Source organism: Typha angustifolia, chromosome 15 (genome assembly GCF_048772165.1).
Source record: "Typha angustifolia cultivar Huaian chromosome 15, ASM4877216v1, whole genome shotgun sequence".
NCBI classification, from domain to species: Eukaryota; Viridiplantae; Streptophyta; class Magnoliopsida; order Poales; family Typhaceae; genus Typha; species Typha angustifolia.
Genome location: NC_133253.1, coordinates 19,310,454 through 19,331,435, shown reverse-complemented (window position 1 = coordinate 19,331,435; position 20,982 = coordinate 19,310,454). Strand labels below are relative to the sequence as shown.

Here is a 20,982-nt window from a genome sequence, read left to right as displayed (position 1 = left end):
ATCACATAACAAGCAATAGCTTAATTGACTCAACACAGTCAGACAAATTTCAATACTCAAAATAATATCAAAGCCTGCATATGAGATAATACAACTAATGCTGGAGCCAAAAACAATATAAATGTCACTCACTTGCACTATCTTCCCGCCCAAACCAATAGACCCTGCAGAACGCCGGGAAGGTGTTGTAAGAAACCCATGTGATCTTAGGTTCCTCTGCAACAGGCATAGAAGGGCAGATGTATTTGCCAACCAATAAGGCAAGCTCTCATCCCCTTCATCCTCCTGAATGTGTGAAGAACACAAGTTCTTAAAGCGAATCCATAATAGAACTGGAATGAAGAAAAAAGAAAAAGAAAATGGAATGATTACCAACCTTTAGGACATCATTGATTGCCTCAATTATGTGGTCAAAAATAGCTGTCCTCTCAGCTTCAAAGGCACGCCAATGCAGAAGGCATTTATATATTATGCAGGCTGCAACTGGTTTACTGTCCCTGAACCCCAGATTTTCTCTAATACACCTCAAAAGAAGTTCATGATTTTCCTACAACAATGACCTTGCTTCAGATCAGTCTAACCAAAGGGTACAAATGGATTTTTAAGCACATTCAACGGCTAAAAAGATATTTCTGTTCATCAGTTTGAAATAGATTTAGAGGGAAAAAAGAAAAAAATCATGATGAACAAAGCAGAAGATATAGTCACTCTATTGAATCCATTGATGATACTTAGAGCACCCTCATTAATTTAAACAGATGAATATGGAAGCAGATATTGCAAAGTCCACTTGGAACAAAGAGACAAAATTACCTCATGCCGCTCAACAGCTATTCTAGTTCGTCTCGATCCAGTTAAGCCCTGTGGAAGTGGTACTAGATATTTTGTTGGTGTTGGGGTTTCCTGGAATTTAGATTTAATAATTGTAACCTGCTATTTATCAAAAAGGTAAAAAAGAATTGAATTTGAAACTCAACGAACAGATTTAAACTTACAAATATAGATTTCTGGTTGGTGCTTGGAAGCATGAGTGCACCAGAATAATTCTGTTAATTAAAAGAAGAATCAATAAGTCATCAAATAGAGCCTTGCAGCCATTTTTAGCAGAGAAAAGACAAAAAATTTCTGAAGAGCTGTAAAACCTCAGAGAATGGTTTCACAACCACAGAATGGTTATCTGCTGGAGACATGCTGAATGCTTTTTGCCTAAGAATATGGTTTTCATTTTCTTTGTTTGAGAGTTTCTCTGATAACCTGCAAGATGTAGGAAGCATAAACATTCGGTAAAGAAATGGAATGTAAGAGAAAAAGCAAAAGAAAAGCAATCCAATCTAGGTTCATAAACCTCAAAGATACTTAGATGCTTGGAATAAATCGTACAGTTCAGAAGTAGTACATCAAACAAAATCATAATAATGATTAAATTTGCCTAGCAGAAAGCATGAGAAAACACAAAGGTGAAAACAAAATGCAGATGCTTGGACAACTTCTCCATTAATGTTAAACATAGTTCGATAAGAAAACATACTTGTCCAAATTTTGCTGAAGCTGTCTACATTTTCCTTCCACATCTTGCAACTTCTCCAAAGTATCATCACTACATTTTCGAGCTTCAAGTAGCTCATTTTCCAATTCATTGTTCCTTTTTCCCAAAAGTTCAACTGATTTCTGCAGAAAAGCACCAAAGAAATCTCCACCTTAACATTCATAAAGCCAGAAGGAAAGATGATTGGTAGCACACGTAAGAGTTTGATCATGTCTTCCTTATCATGATATAAGGAAGAGTATGACATGACTATGTAAATTACAAATAGCTAGCAAAGTAACTAAACTTAAAGTTGACATTTTCGGGCAAAGTAATTGGAAAAATACAATAGAATTAATAAGCAACAATCTAATATCTCTAAACAAGCTAGAGAAGTATTTCCTGTTCTTCAAAAATGAAACAACACACATCCACACTAAGTGCTGAGTCACTGCCTCTTCCAAAAGCACAGCATAATTATAACACCTGCCATATACTTTGTCAACTATGTTTCACTTTACCTGGGACAACACTAAAGGAAGCCAATTACCTCAAGTCAGGAGAATGTATATATAAACCTTCTTCACTAGAGGGTGTAGATGAACCATGTAACCCAAGTTTGACCAAGCTTGGCTCAGCTTGTACTTATTAGGAACCAAGTTCATGATGAGCTTATATTTGGCAGGTTCAGGCTTAGTTGCTCCAATTTAAAGCAATTTTTTTGTTGCTGATAATCTTCCTCAAAAAAAAAAAAAAAGGATCTAGGAAATGCAGATGCTTCCAGTTTTGTTGTTGAGAATGTTCCTCAAAAATTAAAAATTAATAAAAACAAAAACAAAAACAAAAAATGAAGCATGCTTATGATAAGATCAAACGTTTGGAGAAACAAAGCTCCAACAATTTGTGCCGGCACCTAGGAAACATGGATATTTCCATACTTTTGTCATATCCGTATCAAATACAATATTCATCAAAGACATATTAGATACTTCTTTAGAATATCCAAAGTTTTAAAAATAAAATTAATATTGTGATATTCATAGATACTTTTTGGATACCTCCAATATGGAGTCAAATCAAATAAGACTATTACCTTTCATTTTTTATCGGATCTAGAAGGTTTCATTTTGTAAATAGAATCATGCATGTTGTGCCTTTCAATCATGATTTTTTTCGTTTATTTTTTTACCAATATTAGAAATCATGTTACAATGGTCAGTTTCTTTTGATTTACAAATCGAATTTATTTGTTTATCTTACACCTTAGTTAGTAATACACTACATCATGTAATAGTTTTTTGTTACGAATTATAGTTCTTTTAATTCATAAATTAGAGGTCTCCACATATAAAGTGGTAAACTTCCATACGCAAAAATAATATATATGATTCCTCAATTAAAAAATTTTAAGCACATGATTTCACTAATATATATATAGCTGTGTGGGGACATAAGTATATACATATATAAGGCACGTAACCTAGGCGTATCACATCCTTAATTTTTCAAGATTTGTTATATTGGCATTTCCTATCGCATCGTATTTGTATTGATGCTTCATAGGCCAACACAGGATATGTGCTAGAAAGGCATGCCCATGTATACCTATATGAGTCAACTGATTACTAAGCAAGCTCAAATTTGTGCTCAATCTTGGATGGCTAAATAAACAAGCAAGTTCAAATCAAGCTGGAAATTAGATTAAAGGTAAGATGGAGAAAATCTAATTAAAAAATCTTCCCAGGTTAGATAACCAATGCCCTATTGATAATATATGCAAAGTATCTTTCAGTAGGAAACCTTATATAAAAGCAGAATATGATCTTATTTAAATTTAGTTATATGGTAGAAAAATCTTGACTAGTTTGATAAGTGAATAGAAAGAGCAATCCTTAAAGAAAACAGTACAAGTAATTAATGTGATCATACTGAATTACTGATAACTCCTGGTAAACTGAGGATGCCTGTTATAGAAGACCAAATATCCACTTTATGAACTCAAGAATACTACTTTTTACCCAGGACATAATTTTGCAATACCTTGAGGTAATCGTTCTCCTTTTTAACTTCTACCATCTCTGCAAGGTTCTTTTGCAAAATTGCAATATCTTCCACTGAACGATCCAACTGACTCTGAAGTAATACACTCTTAGCACATTCATCAGCAGCGGTTAATTTGGCTCCAGCGCATTCAGCATTAGATGACTTCAATGCTTTTTGAAGCTTCGCAACTTCTGCCAACTTAGACTCCTCACTTGCTGCCTGCAGTTTTAAAGTCCAGGATACAAGGAAATAACACAATGGATCTTAATAAACCAGCAATCCACTTCCTCAATCTAGATGCGGAAGTTTCAAGAAACATTAGAGAATTACTCCAAGAGAGATAAAGAACATAATGGTTGAGAAAATTGTGCGACACAATTCCCTGATTGATGATCCATCCAGCCATTGACAATACCAATTATATCTGTTTTTCTGCAATTTCGTGGACCAATCCATAGAGCTTCTACTTTCATATACAATATCCTAGTAATTTCATTTCTAATTATTCCATTGGTTTACAGCTTGTTCATGAGGTGAAATGCTTGCATTCATCTGAAAGCAACCTAGGCAGGAACAACCTAGGCACAACTTGAATTTTTCAATATAGTAACTATTAGTCTAAACTAATTATACCCAGAATAGCAGTTACAATAGCTAGGATACAATAAAAGTAATAGCTGGAAGGCAAAAAATTGTTACCCGCAGCCTTTTCTCTAGAGTTAATCTCCATGTAAGTTCTTCCAATCTCTTCTCAAGTTTGTTCTTAGCTTCACGTAAAGCACCAGCTTCATTTGCAGCCTAAAAATTTCCAAAGAAAAAAGATTATGACTCTTGACCTCAAAATAGCACAAGCAAGAAAGCAGCCAAGAAAATAAAATCATGCATCTTGTATAGCATATAAGAAGCAAAAATCAGAACCCTTTAAATTATGCAGGCATCTTGGCAGAGGCACATAGCATCACGCGGAGAAAAGGAGGGTGAGGAAGTGCAGGACCATCATTTAAAGATCCATTGCCGGCAAAAGGTAGTGAGATAGCAAGACTAGAATCAGCAGTCAATAGAGCCTCCGATGTATTCTCCATGCATGTACAAGTATGCTTTAACACAATTCGGAAACACAATATCTCATGTTCTGGTTGGCATGTATAGTGCCAGGTGATGCTAAGCCCTTGACTATTTTAGTTTACCAGAAAGAACCCACAAACAACAAAACAAGTTTCAGATGGGTACTTGAATATGTGGCTGCATGCTAGGAAGTAGCAGATAGGGCATATCTGAGCTAATTTAATATGGTTTAGACTTTAGACTGGGTTACAAGAATAAATAACAGCTATGTGCATGTAGAGTTGATGTGTCTGAATTAGCATATACAAATATAAAAGAACATAGCTCATTGCAAAAAATTTCTTTACCAATTTAAGCCTGCGCAGCTCCCTTCTTGCAAGTTTTTGTCGCCAAGCACATTGAATGGATATGGCTGCATATCGGTAATGCTGGAAGGCCACATGTATCTTCCTCTTTCTCCATGATGCCTGTGAGCATGAGAACATAATAACGACAACTAATCAAAACTGAAATATGGATAATACACTAATGTTTCCTAAGGGTGGTTTTTATAATAGAAAAAAAAAAGAAGCAAACTTCAATGACAGATAACATCAAGACTAAAAGTCTAAAACTGCTAGTTGTGTATTAATTGTCTCCATAATATTTGACAAAACTATTACTAGATCTTGGGGTGGGGTGGGGTGGGGTGGGGTGGGGGTGGAGGGGGGGGGGGGGGGGAATACGAAAGGAATGGAACAAGAATCTGAAAAAGTATATCCAACAAAAGAATAAGAAGTGCCAGGTCATTGCTTATAAGTAGGGGTCTAAAGTCTAAACGAGCTCAAAACAATTAGTGCTCGATCCAAGACAAAAACGAACAGAGCTCAAGTGGCTTGCAAGCTATCGAGATTATTTTACACCTTTACTTGTAAAGGCCTCATGAAGCAAGAAAGTTACTTCCAATTAACGTAATATTACAGGGATACCTTACTATAAATATTCCAAAATTTACTAGAAATTAAGTTGCATATGAACTTAAGTTGTACTTGTTTGAATCAAAGCTTTTCTCATTTGATAATACTTTTCCTCTATAAATCTCTCCAACCAATTATTATGTCTAATCAAATAAATATCTTGACAATAGATTATGGACATCAGCTCATAGCAAATAATTCTACTACACTTATCCGTAACATGCACATAGTTACTGTATATGTTTGATGTACAAGTTGATTGAGTTCATTACAAAGGTCACCTGGAGTTTCCCGGAGTAATTTGTTCACTGCTTTCTAGTTATTACTGCTCTTCTATCATTACACAGTAATTCGGAAACTACAGCCCTGAAGCATCAGTTCCAAATCACAAATGCAATTGGACTTGATATGTTTGAGTTCAAACTTTAAGGATGCGCATTCAGTCTTATACCTCCTTCTATCATGTTTCAACATATAATCCAGACAGATGCTAAAATACAACTACGTTATACCAATAGAAGGTGTACCAAATCTACGGATGCCTCAATTAATTCAGTTATCATTTTTATAGTGAACATACAACTCCGCACACTAAGTTTAAGAATGATTTGGCTCTAGTACACATTCATTTAGAAACAAGACAAGTATATAGCTCTATAATTTAATATAAACTATAACGAATTAGTTTCTCTACCTAATTTCACTACCATAGGCTTGGATGAATTTTGACTGTTTTTCTAAGTCACTAAATACTTCGAGCAGCTATAAGTAAAATTATCAAATAAATGATGTTCTTAGTTCTTATTGTACTTTATGCAGTAAAGAGAAAGGATTTCACAGCTTATTTAACTCTGAAACTACTATTCTTGTATCTTTTTCTTCCCTCGTGAGCTTTGTAGCAAAGCACAGTACTCAACAAAATAAAATTCGGCCATTCCATTGACCTCAAACCATGGTTCTCGCGTACCCAAGTCACCAATGAAGCTCATGGACGTTACAATTTTCTTTTTTTACCAAAGAATTGCATAATCAGATGCATCTGCTTAGCTTCATACTTTGCCCACTATTATGCCATCGGATGGACAACCACAGGTTTTCATTACATTTGCTTTACCTTTTCAAGAAACACTTGTCTATAAGAAATTGGTGAGATATTATAAAAAGCAAATTGAAGGTACAATTTCTTGCTCTTCATCCAATCAATCTACATTCAGCTCGTTCTCTCAAGTCTATCACAAACAAGTGCCATGGAGCACACTACTATAAGGCCAAAATACTCTAGTAAGACTGAAATATAGTTCGAGATATGCATTTTCACTTGGCAACATATTTCCAAGCATTTCACATACATCCTTTAGCTTCCAAACAAACAATGGGGCCAAAACTAAATCTATATGCCAGAGTCACACTAATTATTCTTCAGAATTCTCATCCACATGTACTCAAAACTACATATATGGCTAGGCAACAAGAAGCGAAGTATGATACCACAATCATCTAAAAGATTGTTCATGACGGCAAAACAGAAAAGTATTCCAAACCAAATCTGTAGCTTAGAAATTAAAATTCATATTTTAGATGGCCATGATAGTTAGTAGCAAGTACTTGCATTACTATTGATTGGGGTGTCAGTCGATACGACGGTAAAGCTTGCCCCCCTATACCCAAAAAGTCACCGGTTCAAGTCTTGAAAACAACCTCCTAAAAAACAAGGGTATAGCCTCATACATCTTCCCTCCCATATCATGCAAAGGTAAGAGGCTCATGCACTGTGACAGCCTTTGTTACTTGCGTTATCAATGAGTCTTACAAATCTTGTTCTATAACAAGATATTGTGTCTGGTAGTACCCAACTAAATAGAGCCTCTTGGTGAGAAATCAAGCTAGAAAACACAAATGAAGCAGAACAGGAAAAGGAAAGAAGAATGTGAATAATTTTTATCAAAATTACAACAATACCTGGATTAGAGTTGCAGCCCTATGCTCCCTGATGTACAATAACTTCTGGCGTAGCACAAAACTACGGGCGAAAGACTGAATAAGTATAGCTGCTGAGCAGAGTTGCAAGAAGGCCTGGTGTAGCAACCATCTTCGAACATATTTTTGAATCAATACAGCTGCTGCTGTTTCTCTTTTAATTGCATATATGCATCTTGCCACGTGTCCTGCATAGAGGTATCAAACTTCTTAAACCCAAGGTGGCATTAGCCACGTATAAAAAGCACACAGTTATACACCAGCTAGCACATAACATCCTTTCTGGTTATGCATTTCTCTAGGATGCACAAGATCACATTCAAATAATGTTTAAGAGTATAAAGTATCTGTACTGCAAAACTATTTGATTGAGGAAAAAAAATCAATCAATCCCAAAAGAAATAGAGAGCTTAGTTATACCTATGTCAACACAAGAAACTCAATACAAAAGAACATCCCAAAATAACCTTTAAGAAAACACACTTCTTATGCCTTAAGAAGCATGAACAATAATAAATAGAAAAGGAGAAATATAAAATAAAAGGTAGTCACAGTTAAGAACTGAGATTTGAGAAGGAAAAAAAGAAGAATAATGGAATAAAAAGTTGCCACAACAAAGATCTGAGAGCTTATACAACAAAAAAGATTGTATGTCATAACTAGAGTGAAAAGGCTGATCTATTAAGTTGCAGTCATTTGTTAAAATACCTAAGACGGCTATCATTTGTCTGTAGACATTATGGAATACTGACCGTACATACCCACATCATGGAATTTTATGCACTGTTAGTAACTACACAGATTACAAGAGGAACAGTAGAAAAAACAAACAACAATAACAAACCTCGACAATATGCTTGGAGAGAAATTGCAGCCCCCCTGGTCAGAACGAACTCTTTACGAGCAATGAATGTTCTAAAACAACCCTGAATGAACCTTGCAGCGTTATCCAAAACTTCATTACGTCGCAAATCTAGAACTGCTATCTGACCAGCCCTAAGAAAAACCTTGGACCTGCCAAGCTGCAAAGGTAAAATATCATTATTTAAAACTTAGAAATCGATGTCAAAAAACTAAATGGAGTGTAAAAGAGAAGAGTATATGCATCCTTACATCTAAAAATAGGCAAATGAAATTTACACGATTCCCAGCTTCTTAATAGTTCAAAGACTTTATAAGCTCTTATAACTAACACATTCATGTATTTTACTATATCTGAAATCTGTACTACAAATACAAGGGGAACTAGCAAAAGGATAACATGGAAGAGGCCTAGCTTTCTTATATAATAAATACAATTTCTAACCACATGCTACTGGCCAAATGAATACACAAGCACACTTAGATTGTATAAAAGATGTTTAATTAAAAAGGCATTATTTTAATAAATCAGTTTATAGCAAGGAAAATGCAAGTACTAGAGAAATATATCATTATAAATCCACGAAGATTATAGCAATACATAACTATACAAGTATACAATTTCTGTGCAATTTCTAAAACTATAATGATTGAATAAATATAGAGATAATGTCAAGAAGCTACAATATTGAAACTTCAATTGCTTTGTATCACTATAATTGATGTTCAGAGAAATAGAGTTTACTTATTCACAAGATATGGGCTTAGTTAATTGCTAGTAAAAATTAAGGACCAACTTACATCTCAAACCAATCATCAATTGCAGAGAACCAGAAACAACCGTCGTGCTATATGGAAACACAATAGTTGCTCCATTTTATTAAAAATCTTGGTAGCAATTCTGAAATTTCCTTTTTTTTAAAATAAGTTGACAAATTAAGTGAGATAAATATTAATCTTATATTTGTGCTATTCTGCCTAACAACAAGTTTGACTAGACATCATGCATCATTTACCGATGAAACAATCAAAAATGATTCCATCCAAAGTTGCAACAAATAAGAATATGAACACAGCATAGAATACATTTTCAAAAGATTTTCACGACAATCATTCTAAGTCCTTGCAGGTAAAAGCATCTAAGAAATTGTATCATACTTGGAAATTTTCAAGTTTGAGCTTTTGGAGGATCCCTTTCGTCAATGCCTTTTCGTCATAACTGCCAACAAAATATAAAAGAGAGATGTAAAATAATAGAAAAATAAAGGCACTCATAATTGCAAACTTATCGAATAAGAAATCTGGTCCATGTTTCAAGTAGAAGATCAAACATTCAAGGGTACCGTGAAAAGTGGCGAAATGAGATGAACCATATAAGGTATGAATTAAGAAGTCTATGGAAAAGCCAATCATTTTGGAAATTCAGGAACTTGGGAGAAAGCTGAAAGAAGAGTTGACACAAAAAAAAAAAATCTTGCTCTCTTTGTATATGTTTTTCTTTAGAAGAAAACAATATAAAGAACTACTCAATTCCTTATTATAAAGAGAAAGAAATTCTAGCCCCTCCAGGAAACTGAAAAGAGAATATATTGCAGGATACAAAATGATGACAAAAATGTAACAAAATTTCATGTGATCCCGATATTGATCGGCCGAAATAAGTCGGGATCAGTCATAGGCGATCCCACCCCAAGACCAATCTTTTGATTTGTTTCAGATCGGTTTCGCTGGATCAGCCAAAACCAAATCTATTTCAGGCATTCAGGCCAAAATGACCCGTCAACAACAAGTCAGATCACCAGGGACATCAATTGACGTCCACGAGCTCCAGTGACCTCTGGTAAGCCATTTCTCTGGTGAGGTTGTTGTATGCACCGGAAATACCCTCTCTAGTCACTCTCTATAACTACTCTCTTAGCCATCTCTATCTCTCCAGCCTTCTCTCTCCCTCTCCCTCTATCTGTTTCTACATCCTGCATTCTGCCATTCAGACATTATACATCCTAAAGGGTTTGACTTTCATCAATTTAAACAGAGAACGTCTCTCTTATACTGTAATATGTTTATATAGCTCACAATACAACCATATAATTATATTTTCATGTGCCCCATACCCAAGTGCAAACACCCTCCAACTTGCAATGTGTGGGCAATACAATGTGCAACCGCCTAAGTCACCTCTGCAGCACTCCTACATGTTTCTTGGTCAATCTCATTAAGGCATTGCAAGAATCAATCCACTATTTCCATGGAAAGTCAACATAGCAACCATGACAAGGAATTGGATGTGTTGTAACAATAATCCAGCCTAATTCATGTCGACACACTGCATGACCAGCATTGGAATGACAGAGCATAAGAAGTCATGTGCACATTCTCCCCTCTTACCTCATCCTCAATCAAGTGGATCTCCTACCAATTTTCCTCTCTAGAATCCATAGATAGCATTAGGGAAGTCCTATCATTCTTCGTCTCGCAAAACTCATTCTAAGTAAAAGCTTTCTATTTCAATACTTTTGCCAGTTCTCCCTTGATTGTCTCAGATCTATTATGTAGTGATATACTTCCGAGCAACAAATTTCATAATTAACAAGATTACCTGCACATTCTCTGACAACAATTTGTTGCCAAGCTCTTCAACAAGATTGCATAATCCATAGATTAAACTTCATTCATCGACAATACTTTCTATCCCTTACCTCTTCCTTAAGCTAAAAAGAACCAAATTAAGCAACAACTTGCTGCGAAGTTCTTTTTCCCATTACACGCTATCCTACTACCAAAGTTCCATTCCGCCCTTGTCCTTAATAGTGATGCATTTTGCTATCATGATTTGCAATATAATAAAACAAATGCACACAACATATAAAAGAAAATCACAACGCAGATTTGTCCTTCTGTAGCCTATAGTTCACACATTAGGCAAACATACTAAAGCTTCCAGTTTGACCATAGGTACACAATTAGTAAGAAACTTCTTTGTTCTGACAATGGATCACTGATGTTATTTAGCCATGTATCTAAGTTTAATTTAACTAGCCTTCAACTCCATGGCAACCATAGTTATATTAGAAAAAGTTTATCTAATGATGCAAAATGTATAGATCAATCTTATGCATCATTAGAGCATAGAACTTCTGCCCATTTGACCATTTCAAAGGGAAAAGAGGATAGATTTCCGAACTGATAGTGGATAAAATCAAGGGAAAGATTTAGATTACTGATGAGTCATGATGCTTTATGTGTCATTCATACATCAATGTCATAAAAATTAAGCTCCAACTTTTCATCAATAAAGATACCATGACTTCTAGATGTAGAAATTACTTCTAGTATGATATTCCTATTCCGGATGTAGAAATATCTAACCTCAGAAATCTCCAATTTTTCTTTCTCACGATCCATGCCAATTGTATTTTTCAAGCTTTGCCCGCATTGATAAGCACATGTACATACAAATGAAGAAGAAAAGAAGATTGCCCACATCTTCCATGTGTGGATAAGTGAACATCTTCAAGCTTCTTTTTCCTCAAACTATTACTGATTATGAATCATCCAGAGAAGGTATCCCCCAACAAGGATATGAAAAGAAATGCATTGACGAACTTCTCAAATGAAGCTTAGTGGACAAAGTATGGCTGAAAAGTATCCTGGAAAAAGTATTGGACGAAACCATGAAATGATTTAACAAGATACCTTTCTTCCATGAGCTCTGGAGCTAAAAGTCCAAACCGATCCAAAAATTCAGAATAAGTCCTTCGAGTTGGATAACCAGCAAGACTTATCCGAACAGCTTCTAAAACACCCTGGAAAAAAAAACAAATTTATATTTCATGCGCCACACCAAATAGACCTAGTAAGATATATGACTCAAATATGCAATTTAAGTTGCTAAAGAAAAGATAATAATAATGATAAAATGAGAAAAATAAGAGATACGTAGGGGAAATTTCGCATCATGACATATAAAAAAAAATTGAATGATAAGACAACTTAATATACAAACCCACCAGAACAAAACCAATGACACCAGATAAATAATTTTGACAACTTGGTAATCAGCAAAATTGTTCTTTGTACAAAAGCAAAATTTCGACCATAATAATAGCATTGTGTGTGACAGTATTCTACCAACATTTTTATTGTTCAAGAACTATTCTTACTTATCTGCAAACCAAAAGAATTTGTCAGACAAATTGTAGTTTGTGTAAAAAAAATTTGAAAGCTTTACTTGCTATACAAATTACCATTAATAGTCACAATTTAACTAAAACATTGTCTGCATAATGAGGAACACTTTCAACCAATAACAATTACATAGGTCAATTATATCCAGCACAAGTGTTACACGACAAACAATATAAGTTATTGACAGCAAATAATACTGTTGTGCTTTGGCTAAACAGCAAAAGGAGTCAACTCAAGAAAAGATTCTTCGAGGATAACCTGCCATAAATGAGCGCACTAGTGCTCAATAAATGCATGCATTCCAACAGAAGAAATTGTGAAAGCACCAACATGATCAAAAGAAAAAATGGTGAGAAAAACAGTGGAAGATCACAGAAAATTTGAGACCTGCAAATAGTAATTACTCAGCAAATAGAGACCAGTCAGGCATATTAGTGCATACCATAAAGTTTTAACCAAGTGGCTGCAGATGAGGGGGAATTCATCCCATCACCAAATACCATTTGATGAGAAAATCAGAAAAAATATATTCTTACCAAAGTTATCAGTAGATAATGGCACTATGATACAGGTTTAAATGCCATAATTCTAGAGCATTATCAACTATATTATGGTCTCCTTTTCTATTCACAAGTTATAAATATCCATGATATACTATAGAAGACTTGTGATATATACCACATTTTCTATATTAATAATATGAAATATTCTATAATTTTTACTTGAATAAAGATGTCAGATAAAGGGCAATAACAACTGAAAGACATAAAAAAGAGCTCCTGAACATTTCAAAAACATAAAGATGAACAACATTTAATGATCAAAGATCCACCTTGCCTGCACAGCAAGTACTAAGTTCCAACTTCTTAACCAATACTACTGGGCACCGTGCATAACGAGAAAACCCGTAGCATTCAGAATTGAAAATAAATGAAATGCAAATCGTGTGAAACATACAGAAATATGGATCTGAAATGAACATCAGTGGTAAGTAAGCATTAGTTGAAAGCAAGAAAAAACTCATAAGTCTTTAACATGAACAGCTATAGTATAAGGTTCTTACGCCACATCGCAGTTGATGCAAGACACTCTGGTTCTCAAACTTCTGAGGACGATTGAAAGAGTTTGGCTTCACACAGCGTATGTAATGAGGCTCTGTTGAGTTGAGTATCTCCATCAGGGCTTGAAGTTGTTGCTTTACCAATCAGTTCAGTAAAACAAGTAAAAGGGCAAAACAGTCAGGACTCATATATAAGACAAATAAGAGAACCAATCAACTAAAAATTTCGTGCAAGAACATAAATCAGACAAACAGTTAAAGAATCTGCTAAGATCAATTGAAGGGCAAATAAGAATCAGGGAAAACTGCTAGATACCTAAAAGTTCCACTTAACCTAGCAGCGAAGTTTCAGTGGTATAAAAGTTAACCAACTCATCGTAATCAGACATCAAGAAAGATTAACCCCGCTATAAACATATTACGAGTCTGGATACAATAGCTAGCCATATTTCAAGGAACAAGAAAAATCTACAGCAACTAATCACCATTGATATTGGAGTCACGGAGTACATGAATCAGGAGCACATAAATAATCTGTAGTACAAATTATAAAATATGTCCTTGTCATTTCAATCAGTAGCTTGAAATGCTATCCATGCGGTCATACTTAAAATGCTAACCATGCTTCTTATATGCATTAGGACCACATAGAATGTATATAGCGAGCCGAGCGGCTCATGCTACTACTCATATATTCCTATAATATTCATGCATAAAGATAAACAGTTACTTAAATACTATGAATTAAGAATTGTGCTTTCACAGTTGTACGTTCATTCGAGTACTTGTCACCAGAAAGGCAGAATTCTCGTTGTGACCCATACTGGTAAGTGGTAAACTAAATACTAAGAATAAAGTATTTATTAATTTTTTTCTCTTTTATAAGTATTCATCACCAAACAAGTAAAATAAAGAAATTTAAAATTTGAAACATGATAGTATCTCCTAACATTCTTCTGCACACAGTACTTTGACATGCTGTTCCTGTCGACAAGATACTTGCAAGTCCCGACCCAGTCAAGTTTAGCAAATTGGTTCAGCTTCGCGTTGTTGTTTCATTAGAAAACTAAATAGCAGCATTCTTCATCTCGTCTATAGTTTGTCTCTAGGTTGGCTTTCTTGTCTAAACCTGAAGAAAAGTTTAGAAGAAGAAAGATGTGCAATGCAGATTCCCAAGAAAAGTACAGTTGGGCAATTAGGTCTCATACATATATGGTACTAATCATTTTGAAAAAGTTTCACTATGTTGATTCTACTTGAAACAACAAATATAGCAAATCTACCATTTTCAGTTTCGTGTTCTCCAATAAGATAAAGTATCAGCAAGGTAATTTAGGTACACTTGCGTTTTTCACCAATAAAAGCTGTCTTATGCACTGACATGTTGATGTATAATTATTCACTGATTAAATTTCAGAACATGTACAACGAGTGCATAAGGGCCAGGAGTGCATAACAAAGTAAACTTATAAATGCAACCCTTAAGGTGCTTAAAACCATGTAACACAATTATCAAAAGATGATGTCAAAGTATGAAGATATGTACAATTAAATCCTGTCTATGAAGTCTTATGCAACATATCCTTTAGGTGCAAAGCAGTAGGTATGGAAGTTTGAACATATAGTAGAGAAAAAGAGGTAGTAAGATGGAATATAATATTTATACTATAAATAATGAGTCGCTGAACATTGTCCGAATGAATAACATTAGATGGTTCAAAAAGATCGAGAAAGAAGGATTATATCTAGACTTCATATTCCCAAGGATGTAGCATTAATAACCTACAAAGCAACAAAGCATCACCATGATATGTAAAACAAACAAAGAGATCAGAATGATGCAAATGTTTTCAAACATCTCAACCTACCTCAATTGTAGTCAATGGGAAAAAAAGAATCTAACCAATCTTAAACTGTCCCCAACAATAATGATCACCCTATCAAGTGGCAGCACTTTACCAGCCTCCTTACTATTTATCTTATCAATTCGACAACTATTCTAAAAGCTTTAAGATGTTAGAGAACCATGATCTTTATCTTTTATATTCACTCCCCTCACTTCTGGGTTCGAGACATTGAAATGAACTCAATTAAATAGGTGGAGGTTCATTTATTTAATTGATAATATAGGTGGAATCGGACGACTTCCTACTTTAATATCATAATAACTCATCAACTATTTGAAAAGCTTAATCTGTTAGAATTGTTCTCTTTCATATTCTAACACACCATTTAATGTGCAGCTACAGCACATTGTCTTCCTTCAATGAATTGTGCAACAACAACCACATCCATTGTTTGTGGAACAAGACATCTATTACCTCTATCTTTCACGACTTTATTTCATCTATACAAGCTGCTACCACCATCAACTAAGAAAATTCATGTGACTATGCATGAGTATGAAGTTTTATATTCAAATCATCGTGGAAGATACTAAATAGTAACAATACTTAATGACTGAACATTTCTTCCCCAATGTAAACACCATAGAAAATCATTGATTTCTAAAAAAAGTAGAATTTTCCTTCTAAGCATAGCTTAGTGATCTACAAGAACATGGTTGAACTGTTAAATTTATTTCTTTTTTCCATCAGACTTAAGCTTAATCCAGTATCAATTTCACATTCTGAATATCCATTTCACAACACCATCATCATTGCCACCACTAAATATGCAAGTTTACAAAAAGGCTGAGAAAAAATGACTAAAGAAATGCATCAGTTTATCATTATCAGAAAGAAACAGGGTCCACTGTTCTTTTACCGCAAATTAGAGACATTACTGGAAAAAAGGGGGAAAATGAATGAGAAGTAAAGGCACAACGGAAGAAGGTGATGCCTTAACATTCCAGAAACAAAGTTTCCCAATTCTGTTACCTTAAATCTGGAAGAAACAGAAGAAAATTTGTATGAAGATCTTGAAGACTCCTCTGGCATTGAAGCAAGTAGTCCAGATATGAAAGAACATCTTGAAGAGGACAAAAGGTTACAGTGCTCCACAACAACATAATCTCTGTTCTTATCCAGAAAGGAATCAGTCTGATACGTTACCTGCTTAGATCATGACAAAGACATTTATAATAATTTATTACTTTCAGAATTCACAAAAGTAAGTGTTGATTTACCTTTCCAGCATAATGAGATATTGTGAAATCTGTTTCAGAAAATTTTGTCTTTTCCATTCTGGAATGTGAGGGAAAGCTTTGAAACAGCTTGGTAGAAAATGTTTCATGAGTCGACTTTGGAAACATACTGCAGAATGAGACAATTGTATGAGAAGTAGCTCAGAATAGAACCTTCTTTTGGAAATAAAGAAGCTGAACAAGAAAGAAGACTTCCTTACCAAGCTGCATCCAATAGTGAGATTATTCCAATTGGTTTCTGCAGAAAACAACATAAAAGATAAGACATGGATTCACCTCTGATCAGTATGAATAACTTATAAGAGTTATCATATGGGACAAAGTGGAGCAAAGCGAAACATTTTGTCTGTTAGACTAACTCTATTCTCATCCTCCTTATCATAAAACTACAACAAATTCTACCTACCAACTGCCTTGTACCTTTCATGGGCCGCCCCTTTCTTGCTTTATACTACAGCCAGGAACTTGGCAGTTGGCACCAACTAACAGGTTAACATAGAACCGAATATCGATCATAAAGTTTGTCAATTCTTCTTGGAGCCTTCTCATGCCTCAGCATTGAGTTCTGCTCTACCCAATCCAATCATGTGGAATAGGCTTATATGATGATGAGTAGAACTTTAAATAAGTGAAGTCCTATAAACTACTTATCACCAAAACATATTATTCAAGGGGGCAACAAGTAACTATCAAAAATAATATGAACAATTATCTTTCAAATATTTGAAGAAAAGTTGTTATTTCAACATCTGTCTAGATTAAATCATAAACCTAATATACAATATTATGCTACTACCACCTTCCAGCAAAAGATCTTATTGGAATTAGCAGAATCAACCAAAATATTTCTCAGTTGCACAAACCATAGATCCATCGCTGCAGCAAAAGGTGCAGTATATATTTTCCATTACCAAAGACAATTATCCCTCTTCTAGTCATAATATTAGGTGATTGCTCATTGTAAACTTATGACTCAAAGTTACCTTTACAAGTTACAACAATAAGTAGAGCTACAACAATAAGTACAACAATAAGGACCCAAGGCAGACTCATATGCTCTATGTCTTTAGGTTAGACTACCATAAAATTAATGAGCTAAAATCAGAACTCCTCACATTTGAGATAAGTTGAGCATATTAGTCATTAATTTCTCTCAGTCAACAAAGTAATCTGTAAGATTCTGGACACATACTTCTTTAGAAAAAGAAAAGCATAAGAAAACATCTTTACAGAAGATATTGAAAATTCAAGAAGTCCTTCAGGTAGAGGAATTAAAATTATATTGTTCAAAAATTGAAAGAAAATAACATTTTTAAAAATTATCACAGCTAAAAGACTGAGTGCCAAAAAGGCAAAAACTAAAATTATAAGAGTACTTTAACCACATGGAAAGAAATATAGAAAATATTATAAAAGAGATGGATGATTAAAGTATTTCTTGTGTCAATGAGAAAAAAGAACCTTCTCAATCAAATCCAGAACATCTTGATTATCTATGAATTCAATATAGCTCCAATTAATCTCCTCATTTTCGTATTCTTCCTGCTCCATCTTGAAAACATGCTGAACCAATAGAAAATGATGAGACAAGAGGTCACAAGAAAAATATATCCAAGTTTCACCACAATAACATCATAGTAAACTGAAAGTCATTAGGAACGATGTAGCTTACTTCATTAAAGTGTTGCTGTAGTTTTTCGTTTGCAAAATTTATACAAAACTGCTCAAAGCTGAGAACAGAAATTAAGGGCCGTCAATTTGCCAATAAACAACCAGCTTGCAAGATATAAGAAAATTATGAAGTTGCAAACCAACATTCTTTCTTTCCCTATGACAGGACAAGATAGTCTGAACAAAGCATAATATTAGATAAAAAGAGAAGAAAATATGACAAGAAGTATAATGTTTCAAATAATAATATAATGCTGATAGCATAGCACAGCTTCTTAGATATATAAGAACCAAAACACATATAAAAGACCAGAGAAAGGGAACTTCTCTACTACTTACACACTGCGCCACGGGACTAAATGTATTCAAACAACTCAATAAGAAACTAAATCGACCTCGTGCCTCCCATTCCCATTTGCAATTTAAGAGTATGAACAGATATTTAGTATTCTGATATAAGTGCATTCATGGAACCCAATTTCGGCCATATCTGATATGGATCAGTCGAAGCACCCAATCTAAAATCAAAACTAGTCTAGTGACTAGTTTCAATTATGGCTCGGCCATTGGCCACATCAGCCAAAACCGGTTGAAATAATTTTTTCCAATTTAGGTCAAATATAAATAGATCCGCCCTGCGGAACATTAATAATTGATATCCTCAATTGCCTTTTTTTCAAGTTTTCACCTTTTACTGCTTATCACTCACGTGCATTCTTCTCTCACCCCCACATTTTATCGCGCTCATCTAGTTATCGATCCAACGAATTCCCAGCTACTCCATATTCTGCTGAACTCAGTAAACTCTTTTTTTCATGTCTTTTTTTCTTTCTTTCTCCCCCACTTTTTTAGCTCCTCTTTTCTTATTGCTGCAGAACAGTGAAGATTCATTTCACTTCTACAAAGGTAATTTACAAGCATAGAAATTTATTGATCCAAACTCAAATTCATTATAGTTTTAAATTAATATTGTTTACTTCTTAGGCTTCATATATGAGTACTTTTTATTTTCTTATTTGCACATTTTTAAATATTTCAAAGTTTTCCTAAATTTAAAAAAGATATTTAAAATATTACGAAAATTAAAAAAAAAGTCAATCCAATACGAGCAACCAATATGACTGATACATATCATTTTTTATGTGGCAAATTTCGATACCAAGTTTCAACATCTTGAATGCATCAACTATAAATGAACCTTTTCATTTATAAACATCTACAACAAACTTTCAAAAAGATTAGTTTACCCCAATTTAACAATAATTTGATCTTAGTCATAGTTGTTATGCAAAACAGCTACATCATATAATATTTCTCATAACAATAAGAGATTAGTCAACAAGATTTCGAGTAAATCTTTTCCAATGAATATTATCAAATCCTTCTCCCGTAGTAGGGGCACTTCCTTTAGCTGCAAAAACAGTATTTCGTGAAAAATAGCTTTCACTTTCGGCATAAAATTTCTTTGGTTAGCATTTTTTCTGATAGGCATCTGGACCATTGTTCTGCACAATAGGATCTGCTCCTTATATCTTCATAATCATCACAACTAACTTCATTCTTTCTGCCATTAGACCTTCAATACTATATCCCATAATATAATTAACTAGGCTCCTCCCTGCTTTTCTTGTGATGACATTTTAGCGGAGGATCTCTATGGGAAATATAGTACATACAGAAATCTGAATCTTCAAACTTCTTTTCAACTATCACCAACCAGAATCACTTTTTTTCATATTCTATCCTTACTGCTTTGATTCTATTATCGGATATCATGTTCCTATATCCTTATAATAATCACTACTATCTACTTCCTCTCAGCCATAACACCCTCAAAACTAACGTGCACTAAATTAGCAACTAAGACCTTGCTTCTTTTCTTTTCTTATTTTATGGGGAGGATCTCTTTTCACAACATATAGTCATCCAACTTAGTTAATAACAAATGGAACATTGCTTTTAAATAAAAATCTATTCTAGATTTGACTAAGACTCCAAACAGATTTTACGTAAACAGGCAGATGGTAGATCAGTTAATGCCTAGGTGATAAGGTGGGTGTCAGCTGATAAGGCATTAATATTTTTAAACAATGGTTTCATTTGCTTTATCATGTAACATGGTTGCAAGTTTAAACGTTGCTTAACTAAGTCTGACATTTAATAATCATTCATCTTTCATTTTTCAGATTCAGATACATACCTAAAAATAAGATGCATCTGCAGTGGGTCTCTGTAAATCCATTATGTGAAGGTGAACTACTGCTGTATTATTATATGGTCTTCTCCAATAACAATGTTATACATCTTAACATGACAAATTTCCATTCAACAAGTTCAGACATCAATTTGAGCTGTTTTCTCATCTAGGCTTACACTTAAGATTTAACAAGTTCAGATATTAGTTTAAGTTGCTTTATCATGTAATCTATTCATTCCTACAGGTGCAAAGGCAATTGCAAGTCCAGAACGAAGAGTGATCCTAATTTCAGCA

General features: G+C 34.2%; 1 protein-coding gene across 3 annotated transcripts in view; it reads right to left on the bottom strand.

The window, feature by feature from the left end:
• The window catches only part of LOC140778707 (protein OPAQUE1), a 33,429-nt gene that overhangs the window by 5,556 nt on the left and 6,891 nt on the right, over nt 1-20,982 (bottom strand). For all 3 annotated transcript variants that reach the window (XR_012107230.1, XM_073123544.1, XM_073123545.1), the window contains 19 exons: nt 18,493-18,550; nt 18,282-18,383; nt 17,021-17,058; nt 16,803-16,929; nt 16,555-16,728; nt 13,679-13,810; nt 12,124-12,233; nt 9,586-9,646; nt 8,411-8,588; nt 7,549-7,754; nt 4,981-5,100; nt 4,268-4,366; nt 3,566-3,787; nt 1,529-1,668; nt 1,143-1,254; nt 996-1,046; nt 814-903; nt 377-547; nt 133-285 (listed from right to left, as the gene is read on the bottom strand). Coding sequence is in view for 2 of the 3 variants with exons in the window: in XM_073123544.1 (XP_072979645.1) it covers nt 133-285; nt 377-547; nt 814-903; nt 996-1,046; nt 1,143-1,254; nt 1,529-1,668; nt 3,566-3,787; nt 4,268-4,366; nt 4,981-5,100; nt 7,549-7,754; nt 8,411-8,588; nt 9,586-9,646; nt 12,124-12,233; nt 13,679-13,810; nt 16,555-16,728; nt 16,803-16,929; nt 17,021-17,058; nt 18,282-18,383; nt 18,493-18,550 (2,344 nt within the window). In the remaining variant the exon portion in view is untranslated. The remainder of the gene's footprint in view (nt 1-132; nt 286-376; nt 548-813; nt 904-995; nt 1,047-1,142; nt 1,255-1,528; nt 1,669-3,565; nt 3,788-4,267; nt 4,367-4,980; nt 5,101-7,548; nt 7,755-8,410; nt 8,589-9,585; nt 9,647-12,123; nt 12,234-13,678; nt 13,811-16,554; nt 16,729-16,802; nt 16,930-17,020; nt 17,059-18,281; nt 18,384-18,492; nt 18,551-20,982) is intronic.